Below are 24,060 nucleotides of genomic sequence, written 5' to 3'. Positions count from 1 at the left end.
TCCAGCGTGTACAAGCCCAATCTCTCCAATCTCTCTGCGTAAGACAGCCCTGCCATCCCAGGAATCAACCTAGTGAATCTACGCTGCACTTCCTCAATTGCCAGAATGTCCTTCCTTAAACCTGGAGACCAAAACTGTACACAATATTCCAGGTGTGGTCTCACCAGGGCCCTGTACAAATGCAAAAGAACATCCTTGCTCTTGTATTCAATTCCCCTTGTAACAAAGGCCAACATTCCATTTGCCCTCTTCACTGCCTGTTGCACTTGCTCATTCACTTTCATTGACTGATGAACTAGGACTCCTAGGTCTCTTTGCATTTCTCCCTTACCTAACTCGACACCGTTCAGACAATACCCTGCCCTCTTGTTCCAGCTTCCAAAGTGGATAACTTCACATTTATTCACATTGAATGACATCTGCCAAGTATCTGCCCACTCACTCAGCCTATCCAAGTCTCCCTGTATTCTCCTAACGTCCTCTTCGCATGTCACACTGCCACCCAGTTTAGTATCGTCAGCAAACTTGCTGATATAGTTTTCAATGCCCTCATCTAAATCATTGACATAAATCGTAAAGAGCTGTGGTCCCAATACAGAGCCCTGTGGTACCCCACTAGTCACCTCCAGCCAGTCTGAGAAACACCCATTCACTGCTACCCTTTGCTTTCTATCTGCCAACCAGTTTTCTATCCATGTTGAAACCCTGCCCCCAATGCCACGAGCTCTGATTTTACTCACCAATCTCCTATGTGGCACCTTATCGAATGCCTTCTGAAAATCTAGGTACACAACATCTACTGGCTTACCCTCGTCTAACATCCTTGTTACACCCTCAAAAAACTCCAACAGATTAGTCAAGCATGATTTGCCTTTGGTAAATCCATGCTGGCTCGGCCTAATCCTATTTCTGCCATCTAGATGTGCCACTATTTCGTCCTTAATAATGGACTCAAGCATCTTCCCCACGACTGACGTTAGGCTAACAGGGCGATAGTTCTCCGTTTTCTCCTTCCCTCCCTTCTTGAAAAGTGGGACAACATTAGCCACTCTCCAATCTTCAGGAACTGATCCTGAATCTAAGGAACATTGGAAAATGATTACCAATGCATCCGCAATTTCCTGAGCCACCTCTTTTAGAACCCTGGGATGCAGACCATCTGGACCCGGGGATTTATTAGCCTTCAGTCCTACCAGTCTACTCATCACAGTTTCTTTCCTAATGTCAATCTGTCTCAATTCCTCTGATATCTTATGACCCTGGCCCATCCATACATCTGGGAGATTGCTTCTGTCCTCCCTGGTGAAGACAGATCTAAAGTATGCATTAAATTCTGTTGCCATTTCCCTGTTTCCCATAACAATTTCTCCCAATTCATTCTTCAAGGGGCTGACATTGTTCTTAACTATCTTCTTTCTCTTCACATAGCTAAAAAAGCTTTTGCTATCCCCTTTTATATTCCTGGCTAGACTGAGCTCATACCTGATTTTTTCTCTCCGTATTGCTTTTTTAGTTAAGATCTGCTGTTCCTTAAAACTTTCCCAATCATCTGTATTCCCACTCATCTTAGCCCTGTCGTACTTCTTTTTCTTTAATGCTATACAATCTCTGACTTCCTTTGTCAACCACTGTGGCCCCTTCCCCCTCTTTGAATTCTTCCTTCTCATTGGAATGAACTGCATTTGCATCTTTTGTATTATGCCCAAGAATATCTGCCACTGCTGATCCACTGTCTTTCCTGCCAGGGCATCCGCCCATTTAACTTTGGCCAGCTCTTCCCTCATGGCTCCGTAGTCTCCTTTATTTAATTGCAACACTGACACCTCTGATCTGCCCCTATCCCTCTCAAATTGTAGATAAAAACTTATCATGTTATGATCACTACTTCCTAATGGCTCCTTTACTTCAAGATCACTTATCAATTCCTGTTCATTACACATCACCAAGTCCAAAATAGCCTCGTTCCTGGTTGGCTCAAGCACAAGCTGTTCCAAAAATACATCCCTTAGACACTCCACAAACTCCCTATCCTGGGGTCCAGCACCTACCTGATTCTCCCAGTCCACCTACATCTTTACAAAGATGCTTGAGCTTTGTCTGATTGTACAGGAATCGTGAGTACAGCCCTTTTCAAGTCCAGCACAAATCTTAATTGGATTGAGTTCTGGACCCTGACTTGGCCAGTCCAGGGCATTAATTTTGTTGTTTTTAAGCCATTCCTTTGTAGCTTTAGCTTTATGCTTGGGGTCCTTATCTTGCTGGAAAACAAATCTTCTCCCAAGTCGCAGTTCTCTTGCAGACTGCATCAAGTTTTCCTCCAAGATTTCCCTGCATTTTGCTGCATTCATTTTACCCTCTACCTTCACGAGCCTTCCAGGGCCTGCTGCAGTGAAGCATCCCCACAGCATGATGCAGCCACCACCATGCTTCATGGTAGGGATGGTGTGTTCTTGATGATGTGTGGTGTTTGGCTTATGCCAAAAGTAGCATTTAGTTTGATGGCCAAAAAGCTCAATTTTGGTTTCATCAGACCGTAGAACTGACTTTAGAGTCCCTTACCTTCTGACACACACTAGCTGAGATGTCATGTGAGTTTTTTTTCCAACAGTGGCTCTCTCTTTGCCACTCTCCCATAAAGCTGTGACTGGTGAAGCACCCGGGCAACAGCTGTTGTATGCACAGTCTCTCCCATCTCAGCCACTGAAGTTTGTAACTCCTCCAGAGTGGTTCTAGGTCTGTTGGCCTCCATCACCAGTCCCCTTCTTGCATGGTCTCTGTTTCTGAGGACAACCAACTCTACAACTGTGCCATATTCTTTCCATTTCTTGATTGATTTAACTATACACCAAGGAATATTCAGTGACTTGGAAATGTTCTTGTGTCCATCTCCTGACTTGTGCTTTTCAATAACCTTTTTGCAGAGTTGCTTGGAATGTTCTTTTGTCGTCTTGGTGTAGTTTTTGACAGAATACTTACTCACCACTGTTTGGGTATCATATTAAAGGGGGCAAATACTTGTGCCATCAAGTATTTTATGTTTTAATATTTGTAATTAATTTAGATCACTTTGTAGAGATCTGTTTTCACTTCAGCACAGAAGTCTTTTTGTGTTGATCAGTGTCAATAAAGCCAAATTAAATCCACGGTGATTCAATGCTGTAAAACAATGAAACATGAAAGCTTTTTTTAGGCCTGTTTTATAAGGGGGTGATAACTTTTTATAGGCACTGGAGATAGTGTAAATGTAAGCAGGCTTTTTTCAGTGAGGTTGATACGTGCTGGCAGTGAAAGTGGTGGATGTGGGTTCAACTTCAACATTTAAAATAGGTTTTGATTAAGTACATGGTTCGAAGGGGTGTGGAGGGTTATGTTCTGGGTCCAGGCCGATGCGACTTGGCAGGTTAATAGCTTGGCACGGACTAGATGGGCCAGAGAGCCTGTTTCTGTGTTGTCATGTTCTGTGACTATATCCATAAGCATAAGGAGGAACTGATGTGTCGGAAATTTCCTACAAGTACTTGATAAAGAGTCTTTCAGCAGGATCCAAGATGTTATTGTGTAAGTGGTTAGGTATAGCCAGATGACTGGGCTAAGGGCAGAGTCTTGGTAGTTCCTTGGTGCATTTAAAATGTGTATAACTGCAGCTCAGTTTTTCCCATTGCAATCTATTTCTAATATTCTGTAACATGATCCTCAAGCGTAACAGCTATAAAGGAATTCTTTATAAATTGTATAGATGTTTGATAGATGGTATTTATCAGGATCATGGTACTGAATATTGGAGTTAGCAATGGTTGCAGGAATGTAACCAATGAATGGCTCAACGTATCTTATTTTAAAATTGATTCTTACTTTAAAACAATTAATGAATAAATGAAAGACTAATATTGATCTTGTTGCATGTGTGTATTTCTCCTCTTTGCCACATGATGGTTTCTCTTTGTTTCTGATTATTGGAACTGAAATGTTTTTCCGTATTTTTCTTACTACCATTTGCTGGTTGTCTTAAAGGGAAGTTTCTAGTGATGGAGCAGGGTGCAGCAATTCTTAACATTAGAGTTTGGAGGATGTAGACTTTTAACACACGCTGTATACAAATCTGCAAATGTTTTGGATTGAAAATATGAAATACTGTAGTAACATAAAGGATGGGATTTGTGGATCTGCATCCTTCTAGTCACCGTTTTATAAACAAGTCAGTAAGCTGGTAATTTTGCTGCACAATTACTTTATGGTCATGCTCCTGTTTTAAAAAAAAAAGTTTTAAAGCCAAGTAAGAGTGAATCTAAAAGTTAGGATTGAATGGTGCTGAAATTGTCCAAGATAAATGTACTTAATTTCACACTTCTGTCATTTTGCTGATAATGGAAAATTATGAAATTATTCCCAAACTCAGAATGGGGTAGGTGTAGTGAGGGTAAGTACATTTTGTATCTGCATATTCAATGAGTTATAATATTTAATTATTATAATTATGTTAACAGGGTCTGTCCGCCGTGTGAATGGAATTAGGTGGCATATGTGTACATATTGCACTAAAGAATTTAAAAAGCCCAGTGATCTAGTACGACATATTCGTATCCACACACATGAAAAGCCCTACAAGTGCACTCAGTGTTTCCGGGCTTTTGCTGTAAAAAGCACCCTTACTGCGCATATGAAGACTCACACTGGCATCAAGGAATTCCGATGTCCCATGTGTGCAAAGATGTTTTCCACTCAAGGGAGTCTAAAAGTTCATCTTCGGCTACATACAGGTACCTTTGTAACTCCTGAGTCTACTTAAAATATTGTAATGCTAATCCAGAGACATCCTTTAAAGAGGGCTTTGAACAACACGTTGGCATAGCCATGCCCGGCACCTCTAATCTCCAGCCACGCTGATCTGGTGCCAAGTCATGGGAGGAGAAGGGAAATCGAAGGGAGGTCAATCCAGGCTGTGAATACACAGTTTATAAGCTCAAACAGCTTAAGGCAATGTTTATAAAACTTTGTAGCTATAGGGACAGGGTAAGTCAGCTTGTCCTGTGAAATCTGTATCTTTATACTTGGCAAGTTACTTACACTCTGTAGTTTGGTTTCTATAGTTTCTCGGAGTATATCTAGTTTACAGCAGGGACTTAATGCATGTGAAAAGGAATTATAGGTTGCTTCAGCCATAGATAGAAGATGCTTTTGTTTTTCTCCACCCAGTGTAGTGTGGAATTCAGTCTGGTTGAAAATGAACAGATGCTTCCACAAAACTTTATTAGACTTTGGGCAGACTCATAAAATTCTGAGGGAATCCTTTATTTAAAAACTCCCTTGTAGGCATCCATGTTGGAATTATTTTTCACAGCTCTGGTCAAGATCATCTGACTCAGTACAGACAAAGAATTGAGCATATTTGTTCCATGTTGAGAAATTATATTCACCTCTACCATTGTAACCTGCAGAGAAACCATGATTTAAAAAAATATATCGATTGAATGTGCTTTGGAACACTCCTAAAATTCTAAAGTTCTTAAAGTAAAATGTGCAGTTGAAAGGGAATGATTGTTGTTTACTTCACCCCAGATTTGTACTAATACTGCATGTTGTACAGATATTTCAATTCCATTTTTCTATCAATCTTCTATCCATGTGATTAGGAGCTAGACCATTTGATTGTCCACACTGTGAGAAGAAGTTCAGGACCTCAGGGCATCGCAAAAGTCACATCGCTTCGCACTTCAAAAACTTGCAGCTTAAGAAAAGATTTCCACGCAAACCAGCCAAAACGCGGATTTTAAAAAACAGTGTCACATTAACTGATATCCCACTCCAGGAGCCTATCCTCATCACTGATTCAGGTAATGTTTTCCATTATGTGTGACTTGGTGGAAATGGACAGCAAAATGCAGCATATACAACATACTTACAACAGCAATTGACTTGAGAGTTTCCATAGCAATAAACAAATGATTTTATTTATGTACACTAAGCAAGGAGTAAAAAAGTGTTTTTTGTGGCACTTTTGGGCAAAAACATTCTTGAAACATTTTGAACGTACTTGCAGTGCCCTTGAATGAATAAATTAATAAGGAACTGCTTCATTTTGAAGTGTTGCTAAGTTTGCATGGAAAACTAACAAACTTTGAAAGCCTTGAAAAGAATCAGTGACTTGACTGTAGGTGCACAAATCATACATCTGTTGCAAAGAGCCTGAACAAGCTTTGTGTCTCTTTCAAGAAGAAGCACTCAGAAAGAAGACATATTGGAGGAATTCATTATTATAATTTTAAAAGTTTCATAAAATAGATATAGAAAAGGCACTCCCGGTTTCGTAAAACCAGATAGTTTTTTTTAGAAAAAAAAAAGGAATATTCAGGAAAAGCCTCATTACAGGGTGTTGGGTGTGTTAACTTGGTACCATGTGTGAATAACATCGGTTTAAGGGGTAGATAAGTATATAAAGAGGAAGAGGTAGAAAGGAATGAGTGGACTGGGGCAAATTGAGATAAATTCAGCCTGCTGCTTGTGCTCTACTCTAGACTGGTGGTTGCCTGTTCTTACCTGGAATGAACAAAGAGCTGCTTGAGGTGACTTTATTTTGGAAGTGTCCAGCAAGACCTTGGTAGTGAGGAGGCATTTTACTGAGATCCTGCTCGGAGGATTCATTGAGATGAGAGAAAGTTAGAGGCTTCTCTTGTGTCAGAGTTTTCTGGGTTTTTGCAATAGTTGTTAAACATTTCTAATATTCAGAGACAGCTGAAAATTAAGCTTTTACACATTAAATATTATTCAATTTCATACAAATTATTATCAGTTCAGTTTTAATTTTTATTAATTAATAACTTAAATTAATTTTTCATTAATTTAGTTTTAATCAGAAATAAGTGGAAACGTTGAAACAAATTAAATGGAAAATAAATAACCTTGTTCTTCACCTCTACACCAGTAATCCCCATTGAAATCTGATCCTATGTCAGATATACCTGGCTGGGATGAAAGAGTTGAACAAGGCTGTGCTGTTGGTCTCCATATGGAGATTAGTAGTGGAATTGAGAATGTGATGCACTAGCATCTGTCACTTAATATGTTCTAGTCTTAACAACAGGGCTTGTATCTGAGTTTGGGTACGTGCAGGCAGTTCTCTTTGGAGTTGCTGGTCACAGCTAGAGTTATCTGATCCAATCTTTTGGGTGTCTTGTGAGGTGAATTTTGTGTAATATATTTTGCTGTGACCCACTAAAATCTACATAGTGCAGAACACTTAAGACTGCACACTCCAAGGCAGTCTGCCTAATTATTTAGCCATTTTGTTGTCATTAGCTTGTTTTTCTCCTGGTGCCAGGGAAAATGAGAAGATAATGTTTTTTGGGCAGAATCTCTTCTCAGAGAGGAAAAAGTGTAGCTTTTATTATTCTGTTGAATAAAAGGTTTTATTTGCTATTTGTTTCCCACCCAAATTAGCACCTCTTCCATAACTTGCAGGGTACTTCTGGTATAGTTTATGAATTTTAATTTTAAATTGGGCAGGAACCCGAGTTTTAACTAAGCAGTACAAAGACACGAATGTGCAGTGTGTGGCTGATGTAAATTGAAATATCACAGTAGAGGGTGCTCTTCCAGTTTAGACATCATTACTTTACATTAAGGTGTTAATATCAAATTCTCCCTTTGAAAGTTCAGTTGGAATACAAGATTGTTTGCTGTATTGAAGTAGAATTTGCCCAATACTCTAATTGTTCATTTTGTACCCCTTCTTGTTTTGCCTCTACTTAATGCTTTTTCAAAATGCTGTTCTACTGCACCGTAAGTATGTAATTAGGTAGAGGTTTGCTTGTAAAGTTTGTACTCTGGGATCAACCAAAGAGTACTGGGAATTTGAGATAATGGCTAAATGTTAATTACGTAGCATGTTGAGCACCTGTTGCGTACCTTAGTAACATCATTTTGATTTCTTGCATAAGTGTTTTTGTTGTAGCTTTTTTGCTTGTCTGAAAAGGTGCTATGAATATATAACTAGCTTTCAAGTGTATGAAAATTAATTTTACTTAAAGACTTCTCTTGTTTTTCACTGTAGGCCTCATCCAACAAACACCACGGAATAGCCAATTGTACAGTCATTATCTGGCCAATGGCATCATAACTGATGGACTGGGTGGGGATAGGCCATACAGATGTGCTTATTGCAATAAAGGATTTAAAAAGTCTAGTCATCTTAAACAACACATCAGGTAGGAGTGGTAACATTTGCTTGTTTGAAGTGTTTTGTTGATCCAGAAGCTGTGCTTACAATTTGTATCGCTGACACCAATGTAGATTACATTTTTAAATTTAGTGCAGTCATTTCAGTATGACTATACTGGTTCTTTAGAAGAGTTATTCGATAAAACTATTCTTAAGGTCTTCCTCAAAGCCATGAAATTATTTCGTGTGTGTGTGTGTATTCAGTCCTTGTTTGAAAGTTATTAATACAGGTTTTTGTGATAAAGGTAGAAATATTACCAGATTTGTAGTTGAATTTGTCTAAATACACCACTGCAACTGGGTGTTGGACTTCCTAACCAATAGACATCAGATGCACAATCTGATCATCAGTAACATGGGTGCTCCCCAGGGCTGTGTGCTGAGCCAACTGCTGTACACGCTACTCAGATATGACTGCATGGCTAAATACCTGAGTAATCACCTTGTCAAGTGTGCTGATGATACGACAATACTGGGGCTCATCAGCAACAACAATGAGACAGCCTACAGAGAGGAGATAGAAGAGCTCGAGGCATGGTGTCTGGCAAATAACCTTTTTCTCAGTGTCAACAAGATGATGGAGATGGTTATTGACTTCAGGAGAACTCGTACCACTCACACCCTTCTTTATATCGGTGGCACAGCAATGAAAACTGTGACCAGTTTCAAACAACTGGGGAAAGCACATCTCGCATAACCTCTCCTGGTCACAGAACACATCCTGCACAATCAAGAAAACTTGCAAAAGCTTCTAATTTCTGAGGAGGCTGAAGAGAGCTGGACTATGCATGTCAATACTCATGATCTTCTGCAGATGTGCAATACAGAGCATCCGAACAAGCTACATCACTGTTTAGTACAGACACTGCACTGTGTCTGACAGGAAAGCTCTCCAACAGGTATTCCAAACTGCCCAAAGCATCACTGGCAGCAGCCTACCTGCCATCGAGGACATGTATACAGAAGCATGCTGGTAAAAGACCAGCAATATCATGGACTCTTTATCCAACTCCCTTCAAGGAGGAGGCTGCTTAGCATTCAAGCCAAGACCACTAGACTCAAAAACAGTTACTTTCCTCCAGCAGTAAGGCTGATCAGCACCTCAACCTACTACCGTACCCCACCACCACTACTTTATCATTTTATGTACGGACTCTCCTGTGCCTAGCATCACTTTATGGACGTACAAACAATCTATGTTAATAAGCTATCTTATGTATATGTGTCTGTAGGGTTGTTCACTGAGCCTGGATTTTAGTCGCGAATGTCACCATTCGAGATGACATCACCATTGTGCAATTGAGTGGAGTTTCTGCCGAGTACTCACTTTTATTTGGTCCGGCGTTGTTTTTCTGATTAGTTGGCTGCCATGCTGGCTGCTAGACTGCGCTGGGTACTGGCCAACCAGATAGTAAGTGGTCTCTGCTGACCTGTATCCCTGGTTATCAGTCATTTTGAACATTGGTTCCTATGGTGTTCACAGCTGACCCCCTCGGCCTCAATCCCGCAGATGCATAGGTTCATAAATTGTGTCTAGTTCAATGTGCTTATTAATAGAGACTTCCATTGAAAACTGAGCTTCTAAAAATTCTCCTGATTCCTTGTTTTGTGCTTCCGCCAGGTTTTATGTAGTTTCTTAGATGAGCTTATGTCCTTCTTGCTCTTCGTGTCCTGAGATGAATGACAGAGGATTATGTCTTACGATGATCATATGTTCATGTAGCCTTGTGGATAGGTTTCTCTCCGTCTGTCCTATATAGTGTTTGGGGTAGTCTCCACATTGAATTTGGTATATTGCATTTGTTCTTTCCATGTGGGCTGTTGGATCTTTGGTCTCAAGACAAGCATTCTGATTGTTGTGCTGGGTTTGTGCTACCATCGTTCCCTGTGGTTGGAGCAGTCCTGCTGTCATTTTGGAAATATTCCTGATGAGCGGTGAGGTTAACCTATTTCTTGTCTGTTCAGTAGGAGTTGTTTCTCTGGACGAACAGCTTCTTTGGATAGCCATTGCATGTCAATACTTCGGAGGAAAAATTCCTGTCGGAAGCACAATACTATAAATCAAGAGAATTTTTAGAAGCTTGGGTCTCAACGGAAAGCTATTGACAAGTATATTGAACTGGATGCAATTTACGAACCTATATGTTTGCGGGATTGGGGCTGAGGGGTGGTCTGCGGACGCCCGGGGAACCAATGTTCACAACGACTGATAACCAGAGATATAGGCTAGCAGAGATCACTCAGTTGTCCTGTTTGCCAGGACCCGGCACAGCAGCCAGCCAATCAGAACAGCAGGTCAGATCAATATAAATGTGAGCACGTGACAGAAACAACACTCATTGCGCACTGATGATGTCACCTCGACTGGTGATGAAATGTTTGCGACCAAGCTACCACTCTTTTTCACTTCATATCTTATGTATTTATGGTGTTTTTTTAATTATTGCATTCTTTTTCTGCATTTTTTGATGTATTTTTGTGCTGCATTGGATCCAGACTAACAATTATTTTGTTCTCTTTTATCCTTGTATACATTAAACAGTCTTGAATCTTGCACACAGTATTATGTAGAGCACTCTGTTTCATGCTCTTGTTACAAATTAATCATTACATTTCTGAAGTTTTGCTTTCATAATTTCAAATAATAAAAGAGAGGCATTCTGGCAAGTACTAGGTAAGAAGCTAAATGACTTTTAAAAAGAGATGCCATAGAAACTTAACTCTACAGCCATGTCTATCAAATAAAAATTCAGTTCTTATAGAAATCTAACTCTACAGCCATAGCTATCAAATGCAAATTCAGTTTTAATATTTGCTTAATCCTTTAATTTTCCTTTCTTTAATGTTCTACTGAGGCCAACACAGATTTGTGGTTGGAATAGGCAATAGACAGTAGGTGCAGGAGTAGGCCATTTGGCCCTTCTAGCCAGCATTGCCATTCACTGTGATCATGGCTGATCATACACAATCAGTACCCCGTTCCTGCCCCCTCCCCATATCCCTTGACCCCGCTATCTATAAGAGCTCTATCTAAATCTCTCTTGAAAGCAGCCAGAGACTTGGCCTCCACTGCCTTCTGGGGCAGAGCATTCCACATATCCACCACTCACTGGGTGAAAAAGTTTTTCCGCATCTCTGTTCTAAATGGCCTACCCCTTATTCTTAAACTGTGGCATCTAGTTCTAGACTAGAGGCCACATGTTCATCAGCGGGAACATGCTTCCTGCCTCCAGTGTGTCCAATCCCTTAATAATCTTATATGTTTCAATCAGATCCCCTCTCATCCTTCTAAATTCCAGTGTATACAAGCCCAGTCGCTCCAATCTTTCGACATACGACAGTCCCGCCATTCCGGGAATTAACCTTGTGAACCTAAACTGCACTCCCTCAATAGCAAGAATGTCCTTTCTCAAATTTGGAGACCGAAACTGCACACGATATTCCAGGTGGGGTCTCACCAGGACCCTGTACAGCTGCAGAAGGACCTCTTTACTCCTACACTCAATTCCTCTTGTTATAAAGGCCAGCATGCCATTAACTTTCTTCACTGCCTGCTGTACCTGCATGCTTGCTTTCATTGACTGATATACAAGAACACCTAGATTTTGTTGTACTTCCCCTTTTCCGAACTTGACTCCATTTGGATAGTAATCTGCCTTCCAGTTCTTGCCACCAAAGTAGACAACCCCACATTTATCCACATTAAACTGCATCTGCCATACATTCGCCCACTCACCTAGCCTGTCTAAGTCACCCTGCATTCTCATAACATCCTCCTGACATTTCACACTGCCACCCAGCTTTGTGTCATCGGCAAATTTGCTAATGTTACTTTTAATCTCTTCATCTAAATCATTAACGTATATTGTAAACAGCTGCGGTCCCAGCACCGAACCTTGCAGTACCCCACTGGCCATTCTGAAATGGACCCGTTAATCACTACTCTTTGTTTCCTGTCAGCCACCCAATTTTCAATCTATGTCAGTCCTCTCCATGTGCCCTAATTTTGCCCACTAATCTCCAATGTGGGACTTTATCAAAGGCTTTCTGAAAGTCCAGGTCCAGTACATCCACTGGCTCTCCCTTGTCCATTTTCATAGTTACATCTTCAAAAAACTCCAGAAGATTAGTCAAGTCATGCTTTTCCCTTCGTAAATCCATGCTGACTCGGACTGATCCTTCTACTGCTATCCAAATGTGTCGTAATTTCCTCTTTTATAATTGACTCCAGCATCTTTCCCACCACTGACGTCATGCTAACCAGTCTATAATTCCCTGTTTTCTCTCTCCCTCCTTTCTTGAAAAGTGGGACACCATTAACCACCCTCCAATCCTCAGGAACTGATCCTGAATCTATAGAACATTGGAAAATGATTACCAATGCATCCACGATTTCTAGAGCCAGCTCCTTGAGTACCCTGGGATGCAGACCATCAGGTCTCGGGGACTTATCAGCCTTCTGACCCAACAGTCTATCCAACACCATTTTTTGCCTAATATAAATTTCCTTCAGTTCATCCATTACCCTAGTTCCTTTGGCCACTATTACATCTGGGAGATTGTTTGTGTCTTCCCTAGTGAAGCCAGATCCAAAGTACCTGTTCAACTCATCTGCCATTTCCTTGTTCCGCATAATAAATTCACCCGTTTCTGTCTTCAGTGGGCCAATTTTGGTCTTAACTATTTTTTTCTTTTCACATACCTAAAGGAGCTTTTACTATCCTCCTTTATATTCTTGGCTAGTTTACCTTCGTACCTCATTTTTTTCTCAGCGTATTGCCTTTTTTGTTATTTTCTGTTGCTCTTTAAAAGCTTCCCAGTCCTTCGGCTTCCCGCTCATCTTTGCTATGTTATACTTCTCTTTTATTTTTATACTGTCCTTTATTTCCCTCGTCAGTCACGGCTGCCCCTTACTCCCCTTAGGATCTTTCTTCATCTTTGGAATGAACCGATCCTGCACCTTCTGCATTATTCCTAGAAATACCTGCCATTGTTCCACTGTCTTCCCTGCTAGGGTATTGTTCCGTTGAACTTTGGCCAGCTCCTCCCTCATAGCTCCATAGTTCCCTTTGTTCAACTGTAATACTGACACATCTGATTTTCCCTTCTTCCTTCTCAAATTGTAAGTTAAAACATATCATATTATGGTCACTACCTCCTAATGGCTCCTTTACCTCGAGGTCCCTAATCAAATCCAGTTCATTGCACAACACTAAATCTAGAATTGCCTTCTCCCTGGTAGGCTTCAGTACAAGCTGTTCTAAGAATCCATCTCGGAGGCACTCCAGAAACTCCCTTTCTTGGGGTCCAGTACCATCCTGATTCTCCCAGTCTACTTGCATGTTGAAATCCCCCATGACAACTGTCTCATTACCTTTGCGACATGCCAATTTTAACTCTTCATTCAACCTCCTATGTTGTAATGAACCAGTGAATTCAACTTCCTCTTTTCGTCGTACTTTTATTGTCCTCTCTTTCTTAGATGCTTTCATTTCTTTTTTATAATTTTGAAACTGAAATGGTATGTACTTAGCACAGTTAGTACATGATTCTGTAATTTTATTACAAGTAATTTTTGTTTCTGTTTTAAATCTGATTATTTGTGATGGATTAAACTCTTGAATAAATATACTATTGTAATAAATGTATATTCAGTTGCACAAATGAAATTGGATAAAGTCAGCACCCTGTATTTAGGATCTTTTTGAAATAGGAAACCAAAATAATTACTATTTAAAACCTGGTGGATTTTGTCTTGATTATGTAAATGTGTTGGAGTAAAAAGTTGACAGATGTACTGTGGAAAGTTATTACAAACCAGTATAATGTTTTTCATCTGATTGCAAGTTGCACCCAAAATGGAAACTCCACCAGAGATCTTCTGTTCAGACTTTGGCTTCTAAGCAAGCAAGCACTTTAAAGGTCTGAGAAAAGCATTGTTCACTTGAAACATGATAACTCTCTGCATGTCTCCCTTGTGTTATTATCTTGTAAAACTACTTTGAATTTACACCCTGAAACATGTTATTCTACCCAATGACTGTGTCTCATGGCCCACATGAGCCCCTTTCCACTCTATTTTGAGATAATCCCATCAGTTCTCCTGTTTCTTTCCCATTAGCGTCCTTATCTAGATTTCGTTCATCTAGGTTGTCATTTAAACTTTTGCAAATGGTAGCAAATTCCACATTAACCCACTCTCAGGGTAAAGATAGTCCTCCTGAATTCCCAGTTGGAGTTAATTGATAACTATCTTGTGTTCTGTGGTTACTATCACAAATGATAAAACAAAGGAGGAAAAATTAAGATTTGCTACTTTGGAATACTGTAGTAAAATTGTTTTAATGGGTGTAGTCAGCTGGTTTGTCCTCATTTCAGGTCTCACACAGGCGAGAAACCTTTCAAATGTTCACAATGTGGCAGAGCCTTTGTTTCATCTGGGGTCCTTAAGTCACACATCCGGACACATTCTGGTCTGAAGGCCTACAAATGTTTGATTTGTGATGGAACTTTCACCACCAATGGGAGCCTGAAGAGGCACATGTCCACCCACAGTGAGGTGCGCCCGTTCATGTGCCCCTATTGTCAGAAAACTTTCAAGACTTCCATGAATTGTAAAAAGCATATGAAGACACATAGGTAAGAGCCTCTGATGTTATTTCATAAGCATTCATTTAGGGCTTCTTTAACATTCTGCATAAGTAGACCTGTCACTGCGAGAGTTTTCACCTTTTTTAACTGAAAGTGAGGGATCACAAGTTTTTAAGAAAAAGGGTGAGTTCTGGCAAGCACTTAATAAAATGGTTAATAACTGACATACTATAGAAATTTAACTCTATGCTGTGACTATCAAATGCAAATTCAATTTTAAATATTTGTATGATCCCATAGTTTGCCTCTTTAATGCTCTACTAACAGCACAAACAGTGATCTGAATGGTCTTTTAAGTTGTTATGATTCTGTGACTTCAGACTTGGGGTTGGTAGGATTCAGAGTAGAAAGGAGAATTTGATACAGAAGGTCAACGTCGATCTTAATGTTCTAGCAGGCATTCTCCTATTTTCTTTTAACATTCTTTTTCCAGGGAAGTGTTCTGAAAACTTCTAATTCTGTGCTGCTCCTTCAGGGAGGTGTCATGATAATAGAAAGATTGAACCTAAGGAATGGGGTGGGGGTCATATTTTACCAATGAGCTCAAGTATTCTGAGGTATTCATAAATAGAAGAAGTCTGGGACAAGTGAGTCTATGCCTTACTTGTTCCTGGAGAAACACTACTGCAGCCTTGGCAGCATGAAGTTTTGGAAAGCTTATTTGAAATGGCCTCTTTAGTTCAAGCCTCAGCTGAATGATGGCCCTAACAGCATTCTGCTTAACCCCGGAGGATGATGGAGCTAAGGCCCAATGGATACACACATGCCCCTGATTTGCATTATCGGGTAACAGGTCCCATGTGAAGAAGCATGTATATTAGAAAGGCAACTGAGAAGGAATAGTGTGGGTGAATTAACTCTTGGGCTTCCAGCCGGGTACAGGTATTGATTTTTGGTTGAGCAATAGATCCTTTTTCAATAGCATGGGTTGTATCATTGCTGCCTCCCTCTTACTCTTCTCTTGTGCTTAACAAGGGTGGCTGGTATAGTTACTTTCTCTGTCCTCAATAGTATCATGCACAGAATGAGATACCAATATCCAATATTAGAAATGAGCATTTCCAGTCAGCTGTTGGTGAAGAATAAGTTCCTGTTGACTAAAGCAAAAATTTCTTGCATTAAGTTTCAGAAGATTACCCTTGACTTTGAAGCAATTGCTTGCTTGAGTAAGAGCTAACAAAGCTTGTATTACTCAGGCTATTATAATAGCAACAAATGAATGCTTTCATTTTAGTATAGTGTAAGCTTAAGTGTGTTTACGCTACTTAATCTGGAGTCTGTACAGTTAACAAGTAACAGGAAGCATCTGAATAGTTGAGAACAAATATATTTTACCATCTTCAGATGAAGTGATGAAAGAAAATCTATTTATGAGCTTAACAGGGTATTGAATCTGATACGCAGGCATTCAGGCCCCAAACCAGCAATGAGATCAGCATATTACCGGTTTCTAGAGGATTCAGGGTTCCCAGAAGATAGAGGGGAACTTTGTTATTCTACTATGAATTAGTAATGAAATATTTCATCCTATATATTCACTTGAGCCTTTCTTCACTTCAAAGTAATATCCCACCTCAAACAGCATCTCTAACATTGGTAATATTGCAACAATTCTTCACTGTTGCATTGGAATGGTAACCCAGATCTCAAACTTGAGATATGAACCAATAATTCCTTGTTTGGCTGAGAATGCTACTCAACAATGAGAGCCTGCAAATGATTTATTATATAGTTTGAGGTAATATGTTCTATTCTGGCCTGACATGGAGATCCCACTACAGAGAGGGAGACTCGCTCAACTGAATGAAAATGATTGACATTAATAAGATTTCACACAGTTAAAGCTACAGTGATGAAGGAAATGCTTAAAATGTGCTCAACAAGGCAACAGTTATTTCCCATCTCATTTTGCCCCCTGAATCATATATAATGTTCTGGAATTACCAGTAAGTTTTTAGAAATGGCAGGTTCTCTTGCTTGCTAGAGAGAGCATGTGATCTATAAGTTCATAGTTTTGTATAGTCTAGGACCATAACTATAGGAAAGCAAATTGTTATGAATGTGAAGCAACTCTGAGGGGCCGAAGGGTACAAAGTCGCCCCCTCCTTTTTGAGAATTGCATGATCGCTATTATTTCGGGTCTGAGACCCAGGAAATGAGAGAAAGACATCCAGAATGCACAAGGTTTGGAATGTGTCCTGATATCAGGGGAATGGAACCACTGATAACGGCCATTGTCTCTTGGAGACGGAGTTGTGTATTGAGTACTGTACTATTCATTGAAACCCCTCAGGGGGCAACCAGAGTGGTCTGGTTGAGAGATTGCAACATCCCAACCTGATTGACATCTGAGACCCCGTGAGTAAGGATAACCCCTTCAGACACATCAAGAGAAACGCTAGAAATCCCGTGACAGCGTTTAATAGCGAAAGCTGGTGGGGGCTTGTGGTGAGCTCGCCACTCCCTTTGCCTGGAGTGGCGAGCTCACCACGGAAGAACTGTTTAGCTAAAGGAGAGGTCACAATTGAACGGCAACGGCAATGAGACACCTGATGGATCGAAATCATAAAGGAAAGTTGGAAAAAAACCAGTAGCGGTAACTGTCCCCATCCTATCTCTCTCTCCCTCTCCACCAATTGCAACACAGCGGTCCCCAATGGCTGCAGCTTGCATGAACTGAGTGAACTTTATATTTCCATCGGACAATACATTATCCCCTAGACAACGATAGAGCTTATTTCCTATTGATTATTATTATACCCGCACTTTTAGATTTAGGATTGACGACGTATATTATCTGTATATTTGCACTGATATTATTTTTGTGTATTTTTACTAATAAATACTGTTAAAAGTAGTATCATCAGACTTCGACGGACATCTCTATCTTTGCTGGTAAGTGACTCAGTTACGGGTTTCGTAACAAAATCAAGTGTACAGATATCAAATCATTATTTCCAATTTTGTGTCGCCTATGTAGATTATTTTTCTATATACAGGTATGAACTTGCACAACAGATACAGCAACAACAGCAGCAGCAACAGCAGCAACAACAGGCAGCACCCCTGGATGACAATGGCTTGGTTGAATCCATGGAACAGCAGAATGACCCATCTGCTGGGCAGGCCCAAGTTCAGATTCAGGCAACTGAACTGCAGCAGCCTTCAACCATCAGTGCTGACCAGCAGACCATGCTTGGACTGAGTCAGGAGCAAGTTGTGGGACCTCAGCAAAGTGGAATTGGCCAGCAGCTTACAGATCAGCAGCTTGTACAGGATGAAGGTAAGGTTTGGAAAGCTACACGATAGTTTACACTTGGTATACTTTTTTTATGAAACAATTATTATGAGAAATATAGAAATAACACTTTTTTACTTAATTAGGGGCATTATCATCCTGACTTCCAACTTAATAGGAGATCCACAAAACTTCCTTCTTTAAAGCTGTCTGTGGCCTCCCGCACTATTCAAACTGTCCACTGTAGCCCTGAAGAGCAGCTGTTCACCTGTCTGGGCACATTGCAGCCTTTCAGACTGTCGATTGATTTATTTACTGAGATTCAGCCCAGTGTAGGCCCTTCTGGCCTTCGAGCCATACTACCTAGCAATCCCCCCACTTTAATCCTAGCCTAATCAGTGGACAATTTACAATGGCAAAATAACCTACCAGCTGGTACGTCTTTGGACTGTATGAGGAAACCGGAGCACCTGGAGGAAGCCCACACCATCGTGGAGAGAACGTACAAACTCCTTACAGGCAGTGATAAGAATTGAATCGGATCATCTGTATTGTGAAGTGTTGTGCTAACCACTATGCAGCTGTGTCACCCCAAACAGAGCCATTTATGCTGTTGGTTATCCAGCTGCAGTATCATTTCAGTTTAACCTTTTTCAGAAGCAACTTTTGATCTGCTGCACATTTCCCTTGGCTCTGGCCTGCATCCAGTCTTTTGCCTGTCCCTTTTGTTTGTTTTTCATTTCATCAGCATGTCAACCAGATGGATTCATCAACTGTTTATTATTGAAGCCACTTTGGCCTCATTGTATCTGAGCTTCCCCTTTTCCTTTACATTTTCACTCCACCACTCTTTATGCAACTTAAAAGCAATTGTAGCCATTGTGTTCCTGTTCATCATCTTCTAGCAGTGTCTCCATCTTCACCTTCACCACCTCTCCACACGTAATCTCCCCTCCCTCCCCACGAAGTCTATCTTTTTTTCCACCATCCACAACATTACCCAACTCTACCTCCTACCTGGTTTGATCTGCTCATGGTCATTCAACATCCTTACCCCTCAGGTCCACCAATCACCTGTCTTGACATTTCCCCTCTTTTTTTATACTGGCTATTCACCCTCTCCACTCTTAGTCCTGGTGCAGGGTTTTGATCTGAAACATTGATAATTGCTATTACAGCTTAAGGTGCCAGAATTTGGAGTTCATCATTGGCGCCTTCTTGTAAGGAGCTTCTACATTCTCTCAGTGCATGAGTCGGTTTCCTCTGAATGCCCGGATTTCCTCCCACAGTCTAAAGATGAAGCAGTTAGTAATTTAATTGGTCATTGTAAGTTGTTCTGTGATTAGGCTAGGGCTAAATAGATAAGTTGCTGGCCTGTTCCACTCTGTGTCTCTAAATAAAATAAAATAATTCTTTTCTCAGATACTGTTTGACAAGATGAGTTCCTCCAGCAGATTGTGTCTTACTCTAGATTACAGCATCTGCAATCTCGTGTCTCCACTTTGTTTTTAGTCTCTTTAAATCTGACAAAGGATCTTTGATCTGAAATGAATTATTACCTATTTCCATACTGCCTGACCAGATTGTTTCTGTTTCAGATTTTCACTGTGTGCATTTTTTATATATTTGGGAGGGAGCTCTGCTTATGAAATGTTGGATTCTATGAAGTAGCAGAATTAAAGTGAGGCAAAGCTGAAAGATGCATGCTTTTCTTACTATACAGGTCTTCTCCAGATTCTGGCAAGGTTCAGTTCCTAAGAACTGTTCTTAAGCTGGACAGTTTGTATGTCAGAAAAATTGCTGTAAACTGAGTTCCCAATTGGCTGCTGATGCCTGCATCCCTGATACACCCAGCAAATCCATCCCACCAGTCTCGCAAACACCTGTTCATTTGTATGGAATATACTGGACATAAAGTTGGGTGTATGTTAGCTGGGGAGGACATGTATTTGCTTAGAAAATTCAAAATGACACAGATGTATACTTGTTCCCACCATTCCTATAGGCAGTGAGTTTCAGGGCTATAATTAGTGTAAAATAAAATTTTTCTTCGTGTTTCATTCCTATCTTTCACTCATGATATTTTTATTTTGAGTAGAATTTATTTTTGATTCATACCAGTAGATGGAGCTGAAGACACTAATGAAAACACATTCACTGGCACTCTTATGTTTTGTAACTCCAAAAAATTAAACTAATTGAAAGAAAAAAACACAACGAGCCAGGGATAACTTGTGTATGTTTAGTTTTACTTTAGTGAGGTACCTACTTATGACATGGTGGCATAATGATGTATGCCATTCACGTACCTTTGCATATAACCTGTAGTGAAATATGTAAACATGTAGGGATGCTTAATCAAACAATATATTTACAATATTACTCAAATATTCCTGAAATATTAAATGCACAACAGGCACTGTGTAGAAAAACTGTTGATAATCAGAATGCTAAGTCTTTTAAGTCAATTCATTGAGAACTATACTCTGACTACCTTGAAATCCTCTTATCGAGGAGGGTATGTATCTTTCTGATTCAGTTCAAATTTACTGTAAATCTCTGGTGGCTGGAATATTGGCAGTTTCTTGCAGGCTAAGTGCATGATGCCAGGCCTTTATTGCTGTAGTCTTTGGAGGATTAAAAGTCTTATGATGTTCGACAGTATTAACTTATTTATTTCTAAGTGCCCAATATATTTATTTTCTTTTGCCAAGAATGTGGAATAGCAGTGGCTAGTAACATTTAAGGGGGAGTTCAATACGCACATGATGGATTAAGGAATAGATGGATCTGTTAATATTGTGAAATGTAAGAGATGCAAAGAAACAACTCATGAGGTGAACAAATTTCATGGGCTATTGGGTCAAATAACTTGCTTCTTTGCAAGCAGTTCAGTGTATGTATTTATTTTAGTCTATCTTTGTTTAAATTTCTTGTGTTCTTTACTTTTTTACTCCAGATTCCTTTGTGACAACGCATCATACCTTGCAACAGAATATCCATCAATTTGATCAGCAAGCTATAACACAGCAGGCCTTTGACCAACAGAGCCTAACACAAGGTTGTACTCTTTTCTGAAAAGAACCTATTTTGAGATGTTATGATTGGTGTGAGTTGCTCTACTTTCAAGTAATTAAATTTTGCACTGTTTTCCTTAGGGTCAGAGCATCATACCACGCAAGGCCCACTATGTGCACTCTAATCATTAAGTACTCATTTATTCTGATCCCATTTCAAAATAACTATTTCTAAATGTGCAAATACCTGCCTTCAGCTCAAACTGAGAAATTGTGTTCCAGATTCCAGCCACCCTGTAGGTAAAAAAAAAGCTCATCTTCCTGGGGTCTCCTCTAAACTTCTTGCTCTTAATATAAAATTGAATGCCTGCTAGTTTTAGATGTCTTTGGTCAAAACTTCTGCCACTGCCAATGTTCTTGTCATTTACAAACTTGCTTATCATAACCACCTGCATTCATTATCCAATCACTAATGTATGTGAGTAAGGTTCCTGGTGTCAGTTATAGGCCAGTGTGTCTAACTTGCCTAGCAGTAGGGAAATTATTAGAGGAGAATCTTAGGAATAGAATGACATGCTGAAACTTCACGATCTTCTAAGCAAGTACAGGCGATGCATGTTCTCTTTGTATACGTGCTGGACCCAGGACAGATCCTCTGAAATGATAACACTGAGGAACTTAAAGTTGCTGACCACCTCCACTTCTAATCCCCTAATGAGGACTGGCTCATAGACCTCTGGTTTCAACCTCCTGAAGTCAATAATCAAGTCCTTGGTCTTGCTGAAATTGGCTGAGTAGTTCCAAAACAACAACTTCTTACTCACTTTTGATTTGGCCAATACTGGTGTTGTTAGCAAACTGAAATATGCATTGGAGCTGTGCTTCACCTCACAATAATAAATACAAAGCTAATAGAGCAGAAGGCTAAGCACACAGCCTCAGCAACTAGATGGAGATTGTGTATGAGATGTTGTTCCCAATCTGAACTGACTGGGGTCTGCAAGAAATGTCAAGTACCGAAGGAATTGTATTTAAGATGAATTGGCAAATCTTTAAAAGAGAATTGCAAGGCAAGTTTTTTTTACACAGAGCAGCGGGTACCCGGTACATGGAGGTGATAGAAACAGATACATTGGCAATGTTTAAGAGGTATGTAGGCAGGTATGTACAGTACCTATAAAAAGTATTCACTTCCCTTGGAAGTTTTCATGTTTTGTTATTTTACAACATTGAATCACAGTGGATTAATTTGGCTTTTTTGACATTGATCAACAGAAAAAGACTAGTGTCAAAGTGAACCAAAGTGATCTAAACTTATTACAAATATAAAACTCAAAATAATTGATTGTGTAAGTGTTCACCCCCTTTAATATGACACTTCAAATCATCACTGGTGCAGCCAATTGATTTTAGAAGTCACAAAATTAGTTAAATGGAGATCTGTTTTTGGATACTTGTGTGCAGTCAAGGTGCTTCAGTTGATGGTATTACAAGTACACCTGTATCTGGAAGGGCCAACTGCTGGTGAGTCAGTATTCTGGCAAAAACTACACCATGAAAACAGAAGTACACTCCAAGCAACTCAGTGAAAAACATTATTGAAAAGCCCAAGGCGCAAGATGGATACAAGAAAATGTCCAAGTCACTGAATATCCCTTGGAGTACAGTTAAGTCAATCATCAGGAAATAGAATATAGCACAGCTGTAAGTATGCCTAGAGCAGGCCGTCCTCAAAAACTGAATGACCGTACAAGAAGGGGTCTAGTAACTGAGGCCACCAGGAGACCTATGACAACGCTGGAGCAGTCACAAGCTTCAGTGGCTGTGATGAGAGAGTCTGCAGATACAATAACTGTTACCCGGTTGCTTTACCAGTTGCAGCTTTATGGGAGAGAGAAAGCCACTGTTGAAAAAAACTCACATGAAATCTTGGCTTGAATTTGCTGAAAGGCATGTGGGAGACTCTGAAGTCAGCTAGAAGAAGGTTCTATAGGCTGATAAAACCAAAAATGAGCATTTTGGCCATTAAACAAAATGCTATGTTTAGCATATGCCGAAAACTGCACATCAACATAAACACACCATCCCTACTATGCAGCATGGTGGTGGCAGCATCATGCTGTGGGAATGCTTCACTGCTACTGGACCTGGAAGGCTTGTGAAGGCAGAGGGTAAAATGAATGCAGCAAAATACAGGGAAATCGTGGAGGAAAACCTGATGCAATCTGTAAGAGAACTGTGATTTGGGAAAGATTTGTTTTCCATTAAGACAATGACCCGAAGCATAAAGCCACAGCTACCCAGGCATGGCTTAAAGAACAACAATGTTCATGTCCTGGAGTGGCCAAGTCAGAGTCCAGACCTCAATCCGATTGATAATTTGAGGCTGGACTTGAAAAGGACAGTTAACACATGATTCCCATGCATTCTGACAGAGCTTGAGCAGTTTTGTAAAGAAGAATAGGGAATGTCTGAGTTATGATGTCGTAACAAGTAGACTGTATAATGTGGAGTATCTGAACTATGGATTTATAATAAGACCAAGCAACCAACAGCAGCCAGTGTGTCTGTGTGGGAAAAAGCTTTTTTTCAAATGTGACAATGAAAACATCCAAGCTCCTTGAACATTTGAAGAGAATACACTCTGCTCTGATAAAGCAAACACAAGCTGGCTTATTTTCAGTCATTTGGTGAAAGCTTTCAGAAATGAAAAGAACACCTCAGTGCATGTGTCCATTACCTTACAACTAAACAGTGATGGTTCGCGTGCTTCATCCAGCATTTCATTGCTCATTGGTTAAATCTGGAAAGCCCCATACGATTGGAAAAGAGCTAATTCTGCTAGCAATAATGGAGGTTCTGAGTACAGTTTTGCATTAATCACCAGATTAAATAATTCCACTCAGAGATGACTCTATTCAAAGATAACTTGATGACACA

The 24,060-nt window shown here is 40.1% G+C and overlaps 1 protein-coding gene across 3 annotated transcripts in view; it reads left to right on the top strand.

The window, feature by feature from the left end:
• LOC132395723 (zinc finger protein 236-like) overlaps positions 1-24,060 on the top strand; it is a 159,522-nt gene that overhangs the window by 76,408 nt on the left and 59,054 nt on the right. For all 3 annotated transcript variants that reach the window (XM_059972688.1, XM_059972679.1, XM_059972696.1), the window contains 6 exons: positions 4,485-4,757; positions 5,631-5,831; positions 8,048-8,201; positions 14,593-14,853; positions 17,865-18,148; positions 21,063-21,164. In XM_059972688.1, coding sequence (XP_059828671.1) covers positions 4,485-4,757; positions 5,631-5,831; positions 8,048-8,201; positions 14,593-14,853; positions 17,865-18,148; positions 21,063-21,164 — 1,275 coding nt within the window. The remainder of the gene's footprint in view (positions 1-4,484; positions 4,758-5,630; positions 5,832-8,047; positions 8,202-14,592; positions 14,854-17,864; positions 18,149-21,062; positions 21,165-24,060) is intronic.

The sequence above is a fragment of the Hypanus sabinus genome, chromosome 1, assembly GCF_030144855.1.
Source record: "Hypanus sabinus isolate sHypSab1 chromosome 1, sHypSab1.hap1, whole genome shotgun sequence".
Classification (NCBI taxonomy): Eukaryota; Metazoa; Chordata; class Chondrichthyes; order Myliobatiformes; family Dasyatidae; genus Hypanus; species Hypanus sabinus.
Note: the sequence above shows the minus strand (reverse complement) of the source record. Positions and strands in the feature narration are given on the sequence as shown.